This window comes from Carettochelys insculpta, chromosome 17 (assembly GCF_033958435.1).
Source record: "Carettochelys insculpta isolate YL-2023 chromosome 17, ASM3395843v1, whole genome shotgun sequence".
NCBI lineage: Eukaryota > Metazoa > Chordata > Testudines > Carettochelyidae > Carettochelys > Carettochelys insculpta.
In genome coordinates, this window is record NC_134153.1 from 4,621,607 (window position 1) to 4,643,029 (window position 21,423).

The 21,423-nt window shown below is 48.1% G+C and overlaps 1 protein-coding gene across 1 annotated transcript in view; it reads left to right on the top strand.

Moving 5' to 3' along the window:
• Positions 1–21,423, top strand: part of RTEL1 (regulator of telomere elongation helicase 1) — a 161,489-nt gene that overhangs the window by 88,823 nt on the left and 51,243 nt on the right. The window contains exons 21-26 of the mRNA XM_075011522.1: positions 1,285–1,362; positions 9,671–9,748; positions 10,773–10,916; positions 11,766–11,881; positions 14,001–14,124; positions 15,159–15,309. Coding sequence (XP_074867623.1) covers positions 1,285–1,362; positions 9,671–9,748; positions 10,773–10,916; positions 11,766–11,881; positions 14,001–14,124; positions 15,159–15,309 — 691 coding nt within the window. The remainder of the gene's footprint in view (positions 1–1,284; positions 1,363–9,670; positions 9,749–10,772; positions 10,917–11,765; positions 11,882–14,000; positions 14,125–15,158; positions 15,310–21,423) is intronic.

A 21,423-nucleotide genomic window follows, 5' to 3' on the forward strand; every position in this document is an offset into this window, starting at 1 on the left:
AGGATACATTGATGTTTTGAAGCTGAGTTTTGAGTGGATTCTTGTCCATTTGGAGGCTTTCCTTAGAGACGTATCAGAGAGGGAGCTGTGTTAGTCTGTAGCTTCAAGGACAAGAAGAAGTCTTGTGGTACCTTGTAGACTAACAGATATTTTGGAGTATAAGCTTTCGTGGGCAAAGACCAGCTTCATCAGATGCCTGAGTGGGGGGAGGGGGTGTTTTCAGAGGGGTATTTAAAGAGTGGGGTCCCAGTAAGAGGGGGGGCCAGAGCTGACAAGGTCTATTCAGCAGGTGGAAATGGCCCAGTATCAACAGTACTTATCAAAAGAGGAAAAAACAAGTCTCCCCATTAGACTCTGACAAAGGCTCACATCCCCCTGTCTGATCTGACTTGTTTTTAGCTCTTGAGACTTGTTTTTTCCTATTTTGATAAGTACTGTTGATACTGGGCCATTTCCACCTTGCTGAATAGACCTTGTCAGCTCTGGCCCTGCCTCTTACTGGGACCCCCCCTCTTTAAATACCCCTCTGGAACCATCCCCCCACTCATGCATCTGATGAAGTGGGTCTTTGCCCACAAAAGCTTATGCTCCAAAATATCTGTTAGTCTATAAGATGCCACAGGGCTTCTTGTTGTTAAAGACAGATATACTCATGAGTGGTAATATTTCCCAACTGACTTGTTTGAGAAATAGTTGATAGTTAAAAATCCTTGCTAGTAAACTCCCAGGGTTGGTTATTTTATTTTAATTATAATGACTGTGTTGTAGTTAGTACCTTCTGTTGGTGACTCTTGCTCATATCCCCTCCCTTTATTTCTGGGTGAAATCAGGGATGTTTTTCTCATGTGAGTTGTGTCCTCCAGCAGAAGCTGTAGCAGGACTGTTGCTTCCCTTCTAAGGTGCCAACTTGGGGCAGTGGTGGGGAGCAGGGAACCGATTGTTCAGTGCATACTGCAGGATGAGTATGCAGGAGGCAGATGTTGGGCACCAAGGGTCTGCAAGTTGGAATGGAAGGTGATCTGCCTACTGGCATGGCTTCTGAAAAGATGCACAAAGTGTGGAAAAAGCGTCTTGGACATTTTGTCAAAACTACCAGTGTTGGAACTGCTGCTTTGGAGCCAGCTTCAGGAAATTCCTAGCATTAGGAGCTGCATGCCTGTGCCTCTATCTCCATCTGGGAAGAGGAGAATAGATGAGGCGGGGGGGGGGGGGGGGGCACAAAATTACCACTCACAGTAGCTTCCTTTCCTATATGTTCTGCTGACTTGCTGCTTGTTTAATTAGGAGCATGACTTTGCTAAAAGAATAGAAGAGGTGAAGCCAATGTTTGTGGAACCAAGGAATAAAGGAACCTTCACAGAGGTTGGTTTTTGTTGTCTGTCTCATTTCTTAAATTCTCCTTCCTATGCTTAAGTACGTCTTCCAAGATGTGTTTTGCAGCAGTCAGTACAGAACTGCATATTGCTGAGTTAAAACCAAAAGAGCTAAGAGGGCCTTGAAACACAGATCTTTGCTTTTCCTTTCTGCCTTCCTTTATGCTCTGATTCTCCTGAGGAGGTGCACTAACACAGTCATGGTCTGAAATCTGCCGACACTCAAGATTTTCACACCATATGCTTAGACATCTTGCTGAAGGATAGGATAGAAAAACATAGTTCTGTCGTTGTAGTACAAACACTGGAAAATCAGTTTTTGGGTATTCTAAAGGGTGTTTACCTCCAACTTGTTGCATTTTTATTTTTATTAGGAAACTTTTCTAACTGTGAAATGTTTTTTTGTTTGTTTTTTTTTTATTCAAAATGCTTTTCACTTGGGTGGACGACACTAACTTTTGCCCTGGGTCCCATTGCTGCCATCTGGGCAACCTTAGGGTCTGTCTTTGTGGAAGCAACTCAACTGTAACCTCATTCCTATAGTGTGTTCCTTTCCTTTTACACCAGTATTGAACTCAGTAAATTTGCAATGGGATGGAAAGCCATTTGATTCGGGTGTAAAGATACTGTGGAGTGTATCCTCCCACTGAACTCTTGAAAAAAATCTAACATGATGCATTTCCAAAGCATGCACACACCCTGTACTCAATAAAGGAGGATGGTTTAGAAGCAACCAAAGAGGAAAGGCAGTGACTTCCAGTAGAGGGAAGGGAAACTCCTATTACTCTTCAGTATAAATAATACTCTGTGTTTGTGTCTGTGTTTATACAGTGTTTTTGGGACTGCATTGCTAGAATATACTGGTATTCAGTAGTTGTAACAAATGAGGCCAGCTGTTACACTCACAGGCGGACCATTTGTAAAGGGAGGAAGGAAACAGCTTCCTGATTACATGCAGTCCCTGGGCTGATGGCCTACAGTATTTTTTCCTATTTCAGTTGTTTTTATTGAAAAGAAACAGTTACAAAATTAGATGAAAGTGACCTAATTTAGAAACAAGATTAGATTTGAGAGTGTTTCAGGTTAGTCTTCCTCTGCTAAAAAGATGGCAAAAGTTCAATACCAACAACTTAATGCTTAGTGAAAAAAATGTTGGTAGCCGAGGAAGGTGCTAGGTAGAATTTATATCAGTTTTCATGGAAACATTGCTGCTTCTGAGGCAGTAAGCCTTTAAACACATTAAAGGAAATTCCTGACTAAATTACTGGTTTACTTTTGAGTCTAAGAAGTTAACAAAATCAGGGTCTTGCAGGTTATTCCAATTAATAAGAAGAATTGGTGCTGGAGTCAGGTGATTCTCTGATAGAACCCTGTTTGTTTGCAAAGAAGTGTATAGAGTCCTGTTTCCTTGAAAGCAGCAGGAATCAAATGTGCGACAGTGTCCTTTTTCATAGTTCCAACATCATTTACCAAATAGCACTTAGTTCACACAAATGAGTGCCTTAAAATCTGCATTTGCATATCAATCCTTGAGAAAACCCCTTGTCCCAAATGGTATATTTTCTGCTTCCATGCACATTTGTGTTTTGTTCTCTGTTTTCACTACTAATAAAAGAAAGGGGCATTTTAACTGCTTATTTATATATTGTGAATAGAGGGGATGTTAAGCCCACCTTTTTTGAATGGGTTTTAAACATAATGTATCCTAGATATGAATGGTTTTATATTGGTTGTCTCTAGGAGGCATAACCACAGCGCGATAGCTACACTGCTGTGGAGTAGATGCTTAGTACAGTGATGGAAGAGGTTCTTCCATTACCGTAGTAAATCCATGTCCTTGAAAGGTGTTAAGTTGGTCAAACTGGCTTTGTTTTGTTTGCTTCTTTGCCAGCATAGAGTCATAAGAATACTGCATAGTAAGTTTTGTTCTTCTTCGAGTGTCCCCGTGGGTGCTCCACATTAGGTGGTGTCGGGCTCGCCCGGCGCCGCAGATTGGATCTTCCAAGCAGTTTCTGCCGGACCGCACATGCACCGGTGTGCGCCGCTCCCTTGCGCACTCCTGGCCACGTGTGCGATCCGGTCCCCGCCAGTTCCTCTTAACCGCTGTCGGCTGCAGATGGAATCCAACTAGGCTACGGCCAAGTTAGCGTATTCAATGGTTTTAACTGTTTTCTTTAAAGTGTTTTCAAGTTCTTAGGCTATTGTTAAGTTAGCCAGTTGTTATTTTCACAAAAAAAAAAACAAGTGGGACGGCATTCAGTCCAGTCCTAGTAACAAGCGGAGCACCGGAGGCCAGGAGCCTAGGGCCATTAGCCTTCCTGCCGCGGCAGGCTATCGGAGAGGGGGAAAACAGCACAGAGAAGGTGCTAAGTACCCCATTAACAACTAAAAGACTCACCAACAATGTCCTCTTCAGGATTCAAGAAATGTGAGTCTTGCCGAGAGGCAATGCCAGCGTCTGATGGGCACAGTCACTGCATAAGGTGCCTTGGGGAGTCCCATGTCACGCAGAAATGCTCCTTCTGTGCAAAATTAACAGCCAGAGCAAGGAAGGACAGGGAGATGCGGCTTAAAATGCTGCTATTCGACAAGGCCCTCCAGCCAGATGTGCCGGAGCGGCCGCAGCAGGAGGGACCCTCTGGGGCCCATAAAAGGGAAGCTGCCTCCCTCACCCCATCAGCGGAAAAACGGAGGAAAGTTTCCCCAACCCGATCCCTGCCGGCAACAACAGCGAGCGGGACGCGAGGAGCTCACAGCCCCCAGCCGCAGCAACAGCTGATCGGCGGCGGCACGGAGAGCCACGTGGAGGCGGCTCAGCCTCCGATGATCAAACAGCTGCCCCGCACCGCAGGCAGAGCGGCGGCTAAACAAGCGCCGGTACCGGCGGTACCGCAGGCAGCGGCACCGACCCCGGGGAACCGGCGGTGCAGAGCGCGCAGGCACTGGAGGACGCCGCCTGTGCGGCACCGCCCATGAGCGTGCCGAGCGCGGCGCGGACGGGGCCGAGATCCCCTGCATGTCAGGGGGCGGAGCCACCCCCTCAAGGGAGGGGGAAAGCTGCACAGAAAACAAGGCACCGCAGCCCCTCTCCAGACAGGGCTGCAGAGTTGCTTTCTCTCAGCCCTCCGCTCATGCTGCAGACTCCAACTAGAAGGCAGGGGTCCCCTCTAGCCTACCCGGAGCCCCCGTCTCCATTTTTGCAACCAGCCTCACCCTGGCTGGGACCACCTTCACTCTTCTTGGGGTTTGAGCCGCTGGAGTACTATCACAAATCGCTCTCTCCAGTGTCCCAGGTCTCTCGACGATCTCGCTCCCCCAGACGCAGAGGGTATGCACCAAGGGAGTGGTCCAGGTCACCTTCCCAAGAACAGTGCCCATGCTGCCATGGTCGTCCCTATTACGCGGGGCATAGACACCACCAGCAGTCTACCAGGGAAAGATCCCCACAGACGGTCCCGTATCCCCGAGGGCAATCGCGAACGGGGACAGAGACTCAAGTATCTCAGGGGGAACTGGTTATGGAACCCCGAGATTTTCCCTTGCAAGCTTCCAGCGAGCGGATGTACCATCACCAACAGGAACCAGAAGGGTCCAGAGAGGTGTATCCTAGTGGTTCCTCGCTCTCCTCACCGGACGAGGCTACGGCCCCGGGGAGGTCCACCCTCCGGACGATCTCAAACAGTTTCAAGAGCTGTTTAAAAGGGTGGCCTTCACGCAAGGCATCCAGACAGCAGAGGTGCAAAAGAAACACCATAACCTCCTCAAAAATCTGAGACCTCCGGCCTCCTCCAAAATAGCAATACCGCTTGACGAAGCAGTCTTGGGAGTCCGCCACTATGATATGGCAGACCCCTGCGACTATTCCGCCTGTCCACAAGAGAGCGGATAAGAAATACTTCGTGCCGGCGAAGGGCATGGAGTTCCTGTTCAGCCACCCACAACCAAATTTTTGGTGGTAGAGTCGTCGCAACAAAGATCAAAGACATCTCAATTCAAGACAGGGGGAACAGACAAAGATGCCAAGAAGCTAGAGCTGTTCGGCAGAAAGGTCTACTCCTCCTCCACTCTACTGTTGCGAATGGCAAATTACGCAGCGCATCTAGCGAACCACAATTTCGACAACTACACTGGGTTAACCTCCCTCATGGACTCGCTTCCAGAGGACAAGAAACCGGTGCTCAAGGCCATCGTGCAAGAAGGCTACGCGGCCTCGAGGACGGGAGTTCAGATCGCCCTGGATGTTGCGGACACAGCAGCATGCTCCACAGCTACGGCAGTGGTGATGTGAAGGGAGTCCTGGCTCCAGACTTCGGGTATACCGAGGGATCTGCAGGCAAAGATCGTTGATCTTCCCTTCGACTCGCAGAAGCTGTTTGCTGAATCAACTCACTCGGTCCTTCATTTCAGTAAAGATTCAAGAGCCACACTTAGGACCCTGGGGATTTACACCCCTCCATACAGAAAGAAAAAGTACTACCCTCAACAAAGACGGTACCAGTACCAGCAACAGCGTCCCCAGTACCAGAGGGGTTACGAGCAAGGGCGACATCAACAGCACCAGCAGTACAGAACTCCCAGGCGATGTTCCCAACAGAGCTGTGCGTCCTCAGGGCAGGGCCAAAGGCCACAAGTTTGACACACAGATCCAGGGCTGCGCCATCACTACCATTGCACAAGGTCATCCGAAGCAGTTATTCCACCATCGCCTCCGACCATTCTACGACCAATGGCAAAGGATCACCACAGACAAATGGGTGCTGGAGATCATAGCCACGGGGTACGCCATCCCGTTCCAGTCGCTCCCACCGCCATGACCTCCACCCAGGCCCCACCTCCAGGAGGCCTCCCACGTAGCGAGGCTCAAGCAGGAGGTAGACCATTTCATGCTCATAGGGGCAGTGGAAAGAGTGCCGGAGCAACTGCAAGGGAAAGGGTTCTACTGGAGGTACTTCCTCACGGAGAAGAAGACAGGAGGCTGGAGGCCCATCTTAGATCTTCGAGGCCTCAACCAGTACCTGCGCAATCAACGCTTTCGGATGATCACAATCGCCTCCATCCTTACGGCACTAGACGATGGAGATTGGTTCGCAGCCCTCGACTTACAAGATGCGTATTTTCACATAACTGTCCATCCAGCTCACCGGCGATTCCTCTGGTTCATGGTAGGCAAAGAACATTTTCAATACAAGGTCCTACCGTTTGGCCTCTCCTCGGCCCCCAGAGTCTTCACCAAGACCTTGGCAGTGGTGTCAACCTACCTGCACAGACAGGGGGTATTTATATTCCCGTATCTGGACGACTGCCTACTCAAAGGGGCCTCGAAGGAGGAGGTACTACGCATGATATGCGTCACAGCAGGCACGTTCTCTTCGCTCGGCCTGGTTATCAATCTGACAAAATCAAAGATAAACCCCACACAGGACATAGAGTTCATAGGGGCACGCATAAATTCTATTACAGCGAGAGTGTATCTACCAGAGACACGCTTTCGGGCATCGGCTCCCTCGTGCAAGTTATCACCTTCAGCCCTACGGTGCCGGTTCTTTCGTGCTTACAGCTGCTGGGCCACATGGCAGCAGCGACGTTCGTAGTACAGAACGCCAGGTTACACATGCGCAGCATGCAGCACTGGCTGGTGAGCGTATACAAACCGGCAGCACACACCCGTTCACAGGGTGGTGTCGCCCACAACAGAGGTGCGCAAATCCCTGCAGTGGTGGGTAAACCCCAAGAACTTGCTAACAGGGGTACTCTTCCACCAACCACAAATATCGGTTTTTCTTACCACAGATGCCTCCCTCATAGGGTGGGGAGCGCACATGGGCGAAGAGGTGACGCAAGGACTGTGGTCCTCCACGGAGCAGTCACTGCACATAAATATACTGGAGCTCAGAGCAGTGTTCAACGCCTGCAGACACTTTCGAGACCATATACAAGGCAAAGTAGTCAGGATCAGTACAGACAATACCTCCACCATGTTTTATATAAATTGGCAAGGAGTAGCTCGGTCCCGTGCCTTATGTGCGGAAGCAGTCTGGTTGTGGAACTGCTGCATCGCCAACAATATAACCTTGAAAGCCTTGTACTTATCAGGCGCTCACAATGTGAAGGCAGACCAGCTGAGCAGGCATTTTGCACTCACGCACGAGTGGCAGATCCGTCCCGATCTGCTACGACCGATTTTTCACGCATGGGGTTTTCCCCAGATAGACCTGTTTGCTACTCAACACAACAAGAAGTGCCCACGATTCTGCTCCAGGGCAGGACTGGGACGGGATCCCTGGGGGACGCATTCGCGATCTCCTGGAGGGGCCCCCTGCTTTATGCTTCCCTCCCACAGTGCTCATCCACAAAGTCTTGCAGAAAGCCAGGAGGGAAGGAGCCCGAATGATCCTGATAGTCCCAACATGGGATCGACAGCAATGGTTCCCCCTACTCCTGCGCCTGTTGGACCGGCCACCGATGCCCCTTCCGGTGGTGCCGGATCTGCTCACGCAAGCCCAGGGGTCCATAGTGCATCCGCACCCCCAAGGCCTGCGACTACAAGCGTGGTTAATCTATGGCTCAGCTCCCTAGAGAGCACATGTACGGAGGAAGTGCAACAAGTCCTAGAAAATAGCAGGAGGACTTCCACCAGGAAGACCTACAAGCAGAAATGGACTCGCTTCACGGCATGGTGTTCTACCAAACAGCTAGCCCCTCTTTCGGTGCCTATACCTGTGATATTAGAGTATTTACTGGACCTCAAGAGAGGAGGACTCTCTCACTATCCTCGTTAAAGGTCCACCTTGCCGCCATTTCGGTGTTCAGATACGAGGAGGAAGGGCACACGGTGTTCACCCATCCCATGGTTACCAGGTTCCTCAAAGGGTTGGTAAACCTATACCCCCTTCGGAAACCACTTCCACCTTCGTGGAACTTGGACCTGGTGCTTAATGCGTTAACGGGACCACCGTTCGAGCCTTTGGCCACGGTTTCCCTCCGCCTCCTTACGATAAAGACGACCTTTTTTCTCGCAATCACGTCAGCTCGCAGGGTGAGCAAGCTTGCAGCAGTTATGGCAACGCGACCCTGCACTGTTTTTTCCAAGGAGGCGGTAACCATACGGCTGCATCCAGCCTTTGTTCCTAAAGTTTCTTCTGAGTTTCATATTAATGAACCTATTGTTTTACCCTCGTTTTATCCAAAGCCTCATAGCTCTAACAAAGAGGTGCGCCTACACCTCCTGGACGTGAGGAGGGCGCTAGCCTTCTATATAGACAGGACCAAGTCCTTCCGGAAAACAGATAGACTCCTAGTCTCTATCGCTCCCAAATCAAAAGGAGAAGGTCTCTCTTCACAGAGAATCTCTAAGCACATCGTATCCTGCATAAAAATGTGCTACGAACTCAGAGACTCCTTTACTGGCCACGCCCAGGGCTCACTCCACTAGGGCGGTGGCGGCATCAACAGCCTTTTTCAAGGGCATTGCGCTAAAAGACATTTGCAGAGCGGCGACCTAGTCATCCTATGACACCTTCGCCAAGCACTACGCCCTTCACAGGGTATTCCAAGAGGATACCCAGCTCTCGACAGCGGTCCTCTTGGGGACAAGCTGTACATGATCCGATTACCCACCTCCTATCTTGGGTTACTGCTGGGTAGTCACCTAATGTGGAGCACCCACGGGGACACTCAAAGAAGAAAGAAAGGTTACTCACTGTAGTAACGGTGGTTCTTCGAGATGTGTCCCCGTGGGTGCTCCACTACCCGCCCATCCTCCCCGCTTCGGATCTCTGTTTAGTGTTTTGCAGGAGCATCCGAGGCTGTTGGTCAAGGAACTGGCGGGGACCGGATCGCGCACATGGCCAGGAGCGCGCAAGGGAGCGGCGTGCAGTGGCGCATGTGCGGTCCGGCAGAAACTGCTTGGAAGATCCGATCTGCGGCGCCGGGCGAGCCTGACACCACCTAATGTGGAGCACCCACGGGGACGCATCTCGAAGAACCACCGTTACTACGGTGAGTAACCTTTCTTTTTCCCTTCAAAGATGGGTGACATCACAATGTTAGGTCTGTTAGAAGATCTGTGGGCTCCTTTGTAATAAGGGAATGTTGCGAAACAAATATTTCTCACATTCATAATTATACTCCAGTAAGGAAACATACTTAGCCTAGTTATCCCATCTTGAGTCTTAGTATGTGAGCCAAACTTTATGGTGTACAAGTTTGTTTGTATGAGCAAACAAGAATGTGTGAGTGAGTGAGAGAAAAAGGTGGTTTTTCCCCCTTCCTCTTACCTAACTTGTTTATCTTTGTAGATCATGGATGCATATTATGAAAAAATTGTCTGTCCCAAGTCTAATGGAGCTACTTTCTTGGCAGTGTGTCGGGGGAAGGTGACGTAAAACACAATTTTTGTCGTTCTCGGTAGCAAGCTGCTTTTTACATCGTCTATGGAAGAATATAGTTCTTCCGGATACTGTTTTTAGCACAGAGAAGTATGTGTTTGTGTGTCTGTCAATAATCACAAGCATAAAAAAGCTCAGCTGAAATAAAGGAGCAGATGCAGGATGTTTTTTCAAATAGATTTCAGGTGCGTAAGTCTGTTCATGTTTTTACTAGTGATATTCACATGATCTCAAAGGTGACTGGCTTTATACTTTTCCTACGTTTTCTGTTCGTTGCTCACAGAAGAGGTATATTCCTGTAGGAGAAGGATGGTATTAAACAAAACTTGACAAATGTTTTTGTCAGCCTAACATTGTAAAGAAACAACTGTCTGAAATGTTGCCAATTAAAGTTAGGTCAAACCCACTGTGAGCCTTGGGGCCACTTTTGGTAGTCTAACAGATATATTTTCCCAGTTTTGGATATTAATTTGATTCTCTCGAAATGGTTGTATTTGTTTTTAATGTTGAGGGAGGTCTGTTCTGTTCTTGTTATTGGTTTTTCTTTCACATTGCATCAGAAAAGGAGCACCCTTTGTAACTAGATGGTATGCATGGTCATCCTCTGGTTTATTAACAGTTCAGAAAGTTCAGGCATGAAACACATAATTGGTAATGGGTATGCTGGGAACCCAACCTGGAAATCAGGAAGATGTTTGAAATGTGTACTGTTTCAGAATCCATACTTCTGAAAGAACCCATAGTTCAGAGAGAAGCAGCAAAACCTCTCCTTTTGACCTGGATGAGGCGTCACTCGGTCATGACCTGGTACTAGAAACCCACTGGGATTAAAGCCTAGGCAGTAAAAGCAAGGAGTCCAGTTCAAGCTGTTTACACTACACTCCGGCTGTATTTGCTAGATGTGTAATTTAAGGCAGAGAAGCCACCAGCCCTGAACTTTTCTGAAATATTCCCTGAAGATTTGAATGGAATTAAATCCCTGTTTGTGATTGAAAGCACTGTTCATCTTCAGGCCAGTGAAGGCTTGGACTTTGCAGATATGAATGGACGAGCAGTTATCATCACTGGGCTTCCATTTCCCCCTCGCATGGAGCCAAGAGTCATTTTAAAGATGCAGTTCCTGGATGAAATGAAAAGACAAAGTTCAAGGGTGCAGGTAAGAGTGAGGAATTTTCACAGAAGTTTTTTTGGCTGTTCACCATCTCATAATTTCTCTCTGAAGCATAGGCTTTTTTCCTGTCTCTGGAGCCACACTAACCAAAACTGCTCTACCAGAGAATATTAATTTGATCCCCTTCTGCCTCAACACCCCCTGGGGGAGTGCGCTGACATTCTAAATTCTTGATGTGATTGTGTATGTCCAATACACTTGAATCTTGTGTGTGCCTGCTGCACAGGGTGCATGCACTCCTGAAGTAGAGTGAATATGTGCAACACATCTCAGAGAACAGTAGTGACAGTTCAGGTTAATGATTGGTTGCTTTACTTTTATTTCCTATGTTTATAGGAGACATGGGCTGTAAATTCCTTGAACACAATTGCAGTCAAAGTACAGCATGGTAACCATTATCTTTCAAAGAACGTATTTGGCCTAGAACATGATTTTTTTCAGGAAGCAAAAACCATGGTTGTCACGGGCTATATTTGGCAGTCTTTCAGGTTTGAGTGCAAATGCTACATAATTCTTTATCATTTTGCAGTGTAGCTAATGACATGGAAAGAGAGTTGTAGGACCAGGGCTACAGCCCTAATTTAGTGGATAATCAGCAGAGCTATATTAATGACTAGGTCAGGATTCCATAGCAAGAAGTAATGACTAAGTCAAACAGGATTGCATTAGCAGAGTCCTCCCCTTGAGTATCTTAGGATTCTTACCTTTTAGAGATACATTTACATCATGCATTGGTGACTGAGACAAGTAGCCCCTGCACTGAGAATATATTTAGTTATTTGAATAGCGTGATTCTCTCTCTCTCTCCCCCCTCTACCTCTTGCCCTTTTTTAGTATTTATCTGGCCGTGAATGGTACCGGCAACAGGCTTCTCGGGCTGTGAACCAGGCTATTGGCAGGGTTATCAGACATCGCCAGGACTACGGAGCCATTTTCCTTTGTGACCACAGGTGAATTTTTGTGTTAAATAGAATGGGTTATAAATTATGTACACATCAACATTCCTGCATCCCAGCTTATACATGCACACTCTTGCAGGTACTGTTTGTAGAAGTGCATTAGTTTAACTAGTTTGAAGACTGCAGTTCATTAGTGATCATCAACAATAAGCTAGGTACCATTCTTTCTAATAAGTGAAAGTAACATAATGTTCTTCCTCTCCCAAAATCTTCTCGTGCCCCATTCCCTCCACAAGGCTGGTAGTACTGTTAACAGATGCAAAATAAGATGCTAGTGTGTTAGTAGTGACTATTTGTGTGGACCTGTGTGTATGTATGTATATCTTTAACTGTTTTCATGCCAGAAGCTAGAATTTCCTGAAATGGTAACACAAGTTTTGTGAATACAGAGTTTCCGGTACTGAGAAGGCAGTGAACAGTAATTGCAATTTTGAAAAGCGGTGCCATATTGTCAGAGAATCTAAAACTGGTCTCATTTGTATTTCTACCCAGAATCCTGTTTCGAGGATATGAGTTAACTCCTGCTGTTACTGTGACCAATGTCTGCTTGAGTAGGAGTTTTGTACAACCATTTTGCGTGGTGTGTCTTTAGCTACGTTGTGATGTTTCTCAGCTTGCATAGATCCTTCTTGTTTTTCTGGGAATGAGATTCATTGACCACTTTGTACTTTACATACCGCCCATTTCAGTTTCTGAAGAAGAAAGCTGACTATTTCCCTTTACTTAACAATGTTCTGCTTCTCAGACCTTTTATCTGGTTTCTCTACTGCTTGCATCATCTTCCTTTGTTTATTTTTGATTTAGTCCCTAGAAACTTCTAGATACAAGAAAAGTTTCATTTATCAATAAACTACTTCAGGATTGAATAGTAATAGAGAGGGAGCCGTGCTACTCTAGATACTATCAAAACAAAAAAGCAGTCACGTAGCACTTTAAAGACTAACAAAATAATTTATTAGGTGAGCTTTCGTGGGACAGACCAGTTGATCTGAAGAAGTGGGTCTGTCCCATGAAAGCTCACCAAATAAATTATTTTGTTAGTCTTAGAAGAGCAGTCAAGTAGTACTTTAGTTTTGATACTTCAGGATTGATGTTAGTGGTTATAGGGTAGGTTACTCAGAGAAATAATGGTCTAGAACAGTGATGGGTAACCAAGAATAGCGAGTGGGCTGCATGGGTGGCCCTCCATCTTAGTGGGCTGCAACGGCCCATGGCCCACTGGGGGTTCCACCAGCAGCCTATGAACCCCTGTCTGCCCCCTCCCCCATTAGCCTTGCATGCATTGTGGCACTGGATCCCCTCACTTTCTACACCTCCACTTTCCTCACAGTACTTTGGAGTGCTGTGAATTGCTGGGTTTTCTCTCTGTCCCCACTCCTTCCCCTCTTTCCCAGAGCTTGAACATTTGTGAACAATTGAGTCACAGCTTTCCAGCTCTGGGGTGGGGGGAGGAAGGAGCGGGGTTGGAACACAAATCAGCAGATTCATAGCGCTACAAAAGTGTTGGGAGGGAGGGTGAGGAATAGGAAGAGCAGGGCTCTAGTGCCCCAGAGCAGGAAAAGCATGTGGGGGTGGGGGACACTGGAGCCTCAGGGGGTGGCAGGTTGCCCACCACTGATCTAGAATGAGCCTTTCATTTCTAGACAGCTAGGTATGAATTGTGGTCTCTGTTCACAGATGGAAATAAATTTGGTGGTGTCTGTCCAATACCTAATGATCATTTTTCTCTTATGCAGCTGCCACTCACGATCAGTGAAGGAGAGCCACTCATACAGCCTAGCATGATGTGTATAACTGGTGCCTAACAGGAGCTTTGCAGTTCAGTACAGAGGTGTAGTAATAGAGGCGGATACCTGGCTCCAGCTGATTATTCTTATTGTTTTTGCTTAGCTTCTTGGTTTTTTACTTGGCATTCTCAAGAGTACAGCCATAGTTTTACTATGAAATTTAGTTCACCATGTTGTAGTTGGTGTCTATGTATGCCCTTAAGATTTCACTCACATCCCTGTTCTAGCCCCTCAGGAGAGATGTTGCAAGCAGCCTTCTGTTGAGAAGTTAATTTTAATGGAGCTGTCTGAGAAATTTTTTTCTTTTTTCTAATTCTCCACAGGTTCGTGAGCAATGATGTAAGATCCCAGCTGCCCTCTTGGGTCCGCCCTTACGTCAAGGTTTATGACAATTTTGGACATGTAGTCAGAGAGGTCTCCCAGTTCTTCCGTGTTGCTCAAAAAATCGTAGGTATTATCAGACAAAGAAGGCATTTGAGTCTAAGGGTGTCAGGGACAAGGTGCACGCATCCATAAGAGGGCTGGGCAGATGGTCACATCATTCTTGACTCTGAGGTGCACTGGGGGATTCTGGGGTCTGCCTTCCCCAGGAAGGGCAGGTTATGTGTCACAAAGCTCCTGGGCCTTTTGGGTTAGATTTCAAAGGAAAAAAAACTTGTTTTCCTGTCTTCCTTCCATCTGGCCTGTCCCTACAGATAAGTTGGTTTGGTGTGGTATATAAAATGAAAATGTAAAGTTAATGATATACTTCTTAAAATTCCCCTTCTCAAACAAATGAAGAAGATAAAAGTTTGGAAAAATCACTCAGCCTCTCAAATTATTTAAGTGCAACCTGGCTGTTACGTAAAATCAGAAGCAGCAGCAGTTAATAATACAGGGCAGTAATCATCTGATCATTTGCCCTTTTGAAACTAGGACGTCTTTAATGCTTTGGTATTAAAGAGCTTTTTGATTAGTTTGCGTGCTAAACTGAGGCAAGGCTGATAAAGGATTTTGAAGTTGACGACTAAGTGTAAGATGGTTCCTTCAAAAGAATACATTGTAAAGGTGGTGGGATATTCTGTGTAAGTATCTGTGTGTAAGAGGTGTGAGCCTGAAATTGAGCTTAGAATTGTCATGCAATTAGGAGGGTTCAAAAGAGAGCTATCTTATTGGAAGGGGACAGCGAAGGAAGGACAGTACATCTGTATCAGACACTGCTGCATTGCAGGGAGAACATCATCAAGATTTTGTGTGATGTTTCCCATTCTGATCTCCCTCTATAGTTTCATGATCCCCTATTCCACCTACATCTTCCTGTGCTGAACCCCTCCCTCTCCACTGCCCATGCTGGTTCTATTTATTCAGTCACATATCGGGTGCATATGTGTTTAGAATCCACCATAAAAATTCAGCTTACCTTCAATTCTTTCATTGAAAAACAGTCTCTGAAGTGGAACAGTAGTGCTTGCCTAGTGTAATATTTTCCACTCTTTATGCAGATGCCCCCACCCACAATACGGAGCTCTTCCTGCTTTAGCGCCATATGTGAAGGGGACCCAATGTCATCCACATCATCTGGGCAGCTCCTCTCCCTGACAAAAGCCAAGAATTTAGATGACCATGTTCCTAGTTTGAAGAGGAAGCGAATGGGTAAGTGTGTGTGTGTGGTTCTACATCGTTTTCTACTGTGCCTTCCTTATAATATAGGAAAACAGAGTGTAAAGATTTTTTTTAATCCAAAGATTCTGGGCCAAGCCAGATGTTGAGCAAGAAGATTGGAAATGCAGAGGTACCAGAATCTAGGATGGATTAAACAGGGTGACACCAAGAATCAAAAGAGATCTAAATTCCCAGGAGAGGACTGGGAAAGGACAGGGGGAAAGGAGAGCCTTAACAGTCTAAGATAACTAGTTAATGTTTACCTTTTTAAACTCCATTAGGTGTTCAAAAAAAATTCAAAATAGACAGAGAACTTTAGTTCTTAGAGTGATTGTCATATGCACTCCAAACTGGGTGTGTGCTGGCGTATGTCCAGGTGTTGGAAAGCTTTTTGTCCTAGCCAGTAGCCATTGGGTCAGAGTGGCACTCCCTGGAGTGGTACCGATATGGCAACCAACATATGCACCGTCCAACCCACACCCCACTCAGTTCCTTCTCCCCACGCTGTTGGTTGCTGGAGCACGCTCTCTCTTTGTCTCTAGTTGTTGGTTGGTAGCCTTGTTTTTGGTGTAAATAGTTCTTAGTGGCAGATAGTTACTGTTCAGTTGTCGAGAGAGCCGACACCGGAGTTTTTCCCTCTTGGTGCCCAGGCTCCGGGAGGTGCCTGGCTCTCCAGGTTTTAAAAACTGCTCTGAATGTCACAAGTGGATGCCAAAAAATGATCCGCACCTGACTTGCCTGAGCTGTCTCGGTGTGAGGGGCATCTCAGAGACCACTGCCCCATCTGTAAAACTTTTAAACCCAGGACTCTGAAAAACAGAGCACATAGTCTTAAAGTCCTGCTTGTGGAGGTAGCCCTGTAGCCTGACATGTCTCCAGTGGGGGCTCACAGCAGAGTCTCATTGGCGCAGAGTGCTCCAGCCTAACACTCCAAGGAGCCATAGGAGCCAGTCCCTGGTGCCTCAGAAGAAAAAGAGGCACGATAGGGGCTGATCCCTAGTGGACGCAAAGCGCTGGGATGCACATAAGGCACCTGTTCAGCCATGCCATGCACTAGAGCACGAGGCATGTGCGCCGTTGCAACGCGGGATCCTGCACTTGCCTAGATGACCCTTGACGCTAGAGGCTTTTAGCCTGGTGCAGGGCTTTATTGCAGATCACAGTGCAGGGCCCATCACTGCCGGAAGAAAGTGCACTCGCGTCTGAGGTGCTGCCCGAGGTGCCAGCACCAACAGAAGGTGCCACACAGGCAGTGTGTCTGTCGGCGTTGATGTTGTCTTTCCTGGTGCCAGAACAGTTTCAACAGCTCTGTTTAACATGCCTTCTTCCGTGGCAACAGCAAGGCACAGGTCCACCCGAGGTCGGTGCAGGTACTGAAACGTGTGGCACTGCCATGGTCTTCTGAATCGGACTCCTACTACTCCATCTCAGTGCAGTGTGAGAGCACAAGGACATCTCACTGCAGTCATCACAGGCACCGAAGCCGAAACTCAGTGGATGACAGGTGACCCCTTCGGCTTTCCATGAAACACAGGGACGGGTTGTAGGACTCCCAGCTAGGGTGCCCTGTTATCCCGAAGTGCCGCGCTCAGTGCCATTGGCATCACTGGGCACACCCCCACAAGAACAGCCACAGGATTCCCCCAGCACATCGGAAGCTTCTCCCTCGGCACCTGCGGCATCGGTACTTTCAATGTCATCGGCACCAGTGCAGGCACCATCTCAGCTGTGAGTGCCAGCTGCATCATTGCCAGGGCCCCGGCACCATCATTGCCAGCACCGTCGGGCCTGTTGCCAAGCCAGTGCCATCCCATCAAGTTGTGTTCTCACTGCAGTCCTCCCCGGTGTGTTACCATTGATGCTAGGCGCCATTCCTCAGGTACCACAGGCGGTACCAGGACCTCAGATGCGGGACTTGGGCTTGCTAGTTTTACCCTTTCAAACTGACGTAAAAGGCATTTCCTCCTCCTTTTACCCGGACAAAGCAGTTGCGGGGTCCTCGGCATCCCCAGTCCTGGAAGATGGCAGGGCTTTTCAACACTTATTACACCGGGTGAGCCAAGGCCTGAGCATCCAGGCAGAGGAGTTAGGGATGAGACGGACTCTGTAACGGATATCCTATCCTCCTTGGGCCTTATGAGGGTGGCTCTGCCCATAGTTAAAACAATTGCCAATATGGCAAAAACAGTTTGGCAAATTCTGGCCTCCGCCTTGCCCGTTGGGGAGAGGAATGAACGACATTATTTTGTTCCCTTCCAGGGCAATGAACACCTTTTTACTCGCCCTCCTCCCGACTTCCTGGCAGTGGATGCAGCGAACCATACGGAGAGACAGGGATTCCATGGGCCCTCCGCAAAGAACAGAGAAACCAAACACCCGGACCTTTATGGCAAGAAGGTTTATTCAACGGGAGACTTAAAGTTGCAGATTGCTGACCAACATGCGCTGATTAACAGTATTGTACGATATCTGCTAGTTTTCTGTCTTACTTTTCAGATCTGGTTCCTCCTGAGGCCAAGCCGGAGCGTACAGCAGTGGTGGAGTAAAATAAACTTATATCTTGGGCAGCACCGCAGGTGGTGCTGGACGCAGCAGATGCTGCCACCCAGGTCATGGCCTCCGGAGTGGCCATGTGCAGGGGGACATGGGTGCAAGTGTCTGGACTCCCATATGAGATCCAGCAGACCATACAGGACCTTCCCTTCGAAGGCCCTTCTTTATTTTTGGAAAAGACCGATAAAAGACTTCACAGCCTGAAGGACTCGAGGGCCACTCTGCATTTGCTACATCTGCATGCTCCGTTGACCCAGTGCAGGCACTTTACCCCTCGATTTCCTAATAGGCAGTTCCCCTCAAAAAAGAGGCAGGAGCAGGAACTGCACAGGCAGAAGGCACCCTAACCACCAGACCCAAGGCCAGGGTCATCAGAAACCCCCACTGGGGTCAAAACAAGCATTTCAGTGGTGCGGTCGGGAGCAGCACACCAATTTCCATTGCAGTTCCAGCTCGTCCCTTGTTTTCCTTCTGCCTATTCCCTTTCTACCCTGCTTGGTGCAACATAACTTTGAACCATGGGTCGTGCGGAAAGGGGATATGCCATTCAAAGGGGATATACAATCCAGTTTTCTTCATCTTCCCCCCACCCCCTTTTCCCATCCCTCTTCAGGGACCCCTCTCACGAGAGTCTGCTAAGGCAGGAGATACAATTCCTCCTTCAACAGTGGCCTATAGAAGAGGTTCCACATCAGTTTTGTGAGGGCAGGGGTTCTATTCCCGATATGTCCTAATTCCGAAGTCAAAAGGGGGGCCTAAGGCCCATACTGGACTTACGAGACCTGAACAGGTTTGTAAAAAAAAGATAAGATTTCATATATCCTTGGATCTCATCATTCCAATGCTGGAACAGGGGCGTTGGTTTGCTGTTCTCAACTTACAGGACACTTATTTCCACATAACAATTTATTCACCCCACAGGAGGTTTCTTCAGTTTGTGGTAGACAGAGTTTATTATCAGTTCACAGTCCTTCCATTTGGTCTGTCCTCTGCCCCTAGGATCTTTACCAAATGCATGGCACTGGCGGTGGCCTTCCTGCACAGGTGTAGGATACAACTGTGTTCCCGTACCTGGACGATTGTTTGGTCAGGGAGTGCACACAGAACCAAGTATTCCAGCATGTGCAGCTGATCCACCAAATGTTTGTCAATCTCTGCCTCCTGGTCAACGAGGAAAAGTCAGTTTTGGTTCCCACAGTCCACTGAGTTGGTAGGGGCCTTCCTGGATGCGGTGTGCACCAGAGCCTTCCTGCCAGACAAGTTTCAGGCTATGGCATCTCTTAGCTGCGAGATAATCAGGTTCCCTACCATAACAGTCAGATGCTGCATGAGGTTGCTGGGTGACATGGCGGTATGCACGTTTGTAGCCCAGCGCGCCAGACTGCAGATGCATCCTCTTCACCTGTGGCTTGCCTCTGTGTCAGAGACCATATAGATTTGTTGGTGATGGTGCCAGCGCAGATTTTTGTCAACCTTGCACGGGTGGCTAGTTGCCCAAACGGTTAACGCGGGAATTTCCTGCAGCCCTCTCTCTCCCTAGTAACGGACGCCTCAGACCTGGGGCGTGTGGTACATTTGGGGGAGCACTGGACTCAGGCTTTGTGGGACAAGGCACATGTCCACCTCCACATAAATGTTCAGGAGCTCATGGCCATCAGGCTCGCTTGGAGGATGTTTCAGGACAGTCTAGTGGGACATTGCATGTCAATCATTTTAGACAACATGACAGCAATGTACTATATAAACAAATGGGCGTGCACCTTCCTCTCCCCTGTGTCATGAGGCCCTCAGGCTCTGGGATTTCTGCATTTAACATCAGATCCTTCTGCAGGCCTGTTATCTTCCAGGAGTCCACAACTTGAGTCTCAGCATATCCTTCATGGACAATGAGTCGTCGTTACACCCAGATGTGCTGCATTCAATTTTCCAGAAGTGGGGGCCATCCCCAAGTGGACCCATTTGCCTCACATCTCAATGCGAAGTGCTGTTTGTTTTGTTCTTACTGGAACCGGAGTCCAGGTTCCTGAGCAGATGCATTCAGCATTCACTGGTCAGGCCTGCTGCTATATGTTTTCCCTCCAATGCTGCTCATCCACAAGGTCCTTCTCAAAATTCGGTCAGATCGGGCATCTGTCATCCTAGTGGCCCCAGCGTGGGCCCAGCAGCACTGGTACTCAGCCCTCCTGGAATTGTTGGTCTGCAAACCAATGATTCTCCTGTTACGCCTGGACCTGTTGATGCAGGAGGAGGGGCGGCTGCCGCACCCCAACTTTTGTTTCTTGCACTTCACAGCTTGGAAGCTCCATGGCTGAAGGCCGTGGGGCTCTCATCCTCAGACCGTGTAAGGAAGGTGACGTTTAAATAACAGAAAACTTTCCATGAGGGTGGTCTGCATGGCCAAACGGAAAAGGTTCTCTATATGGATATCTCAGAAGGGGTTGTTCCCATGACAGACCTCAATACCTGTCATTCTGGATTACTTGTTGTATTTCAGCCAAGAAGGACTATCATCATTTTCCATCAAGCTGCATTTGGCAGCCAGTTCAGCCTTTCACCCCAGTCCTGGCATATCATCAAATTTCTCAGGCCGAGTGGTTAAAAGATTTATGGAGGGCCTGGAGAGGGTCAAACTGCAGGTGTCGGCCCATTTCTCTGTTTGGGATCTTAATCTGGTATTGTCAAAACTTATGGGGGCTCTCTTCAAATCCTGTGCAGCTTGTTCCCTGCTGTTTCTAAGCTCTTAGAGATTGGCCAAGCAGAGGAGGCACACCCAGTCCCTGCAGCCCAGGATACTGGAGGAAAGCAAACTCTGAGTGATAGGCTATGCACAGGGGTTCTCTCACCCACACACACCAGCTGTGAGCACAGGAGAAAAACACCAGAGACCTGATAGAAAGAGAAACCTGTAGCCCTGGGCACCAACGGGGGGGCAGGGGAAGAATCCCAAATCCAAAACTATGGAGTGTTTGGCCATCTCTCTGCATCCAGGACACTGTGCCCCCTGCTTTGAGTGGTCTTCAGTAGGGGCTGCACATCGCCTCAGAAGCCTGAGACAGTCAGGCTGTGAAGAGACAAATGGTGCTACCCTACCATTTCTAAAAGAGTGGCACTCACTGGCACAGGTGTGAGAAAACTCCCTTCTAGAGGCTGCTCTGCATCTTCCCAGCCATTACGACTGACAGTGTATTATGAACACTTCTCTGAGGTACCTTGTGAGCCCCTGGTAACACATGAGTGCTCCTGTAACCCTCCCAAACATTAGTACTGGTAAAGTGTCGTGGACACTCCTCTTTTTGTACCCTGGGCTCACTCTGTACCAGTGAATTCTGGTACCCTACAGACCAGATAGTTGGGAAATAACAGCAATCCCCATTACACAATACCAGGGCCCCGGTACTGAGCACATCCAGGCACCAAGAATCACTAGGCACTGAGCTGTATACCGCCAATACCCCAGTCAGTGCTGCCTCTACCTAGAGACAAATCTGTCAGTTGCCAGGAGAATTCATGACCCGGTGACACAATACAAGGATCCTCCCCTGTTCCATCAAG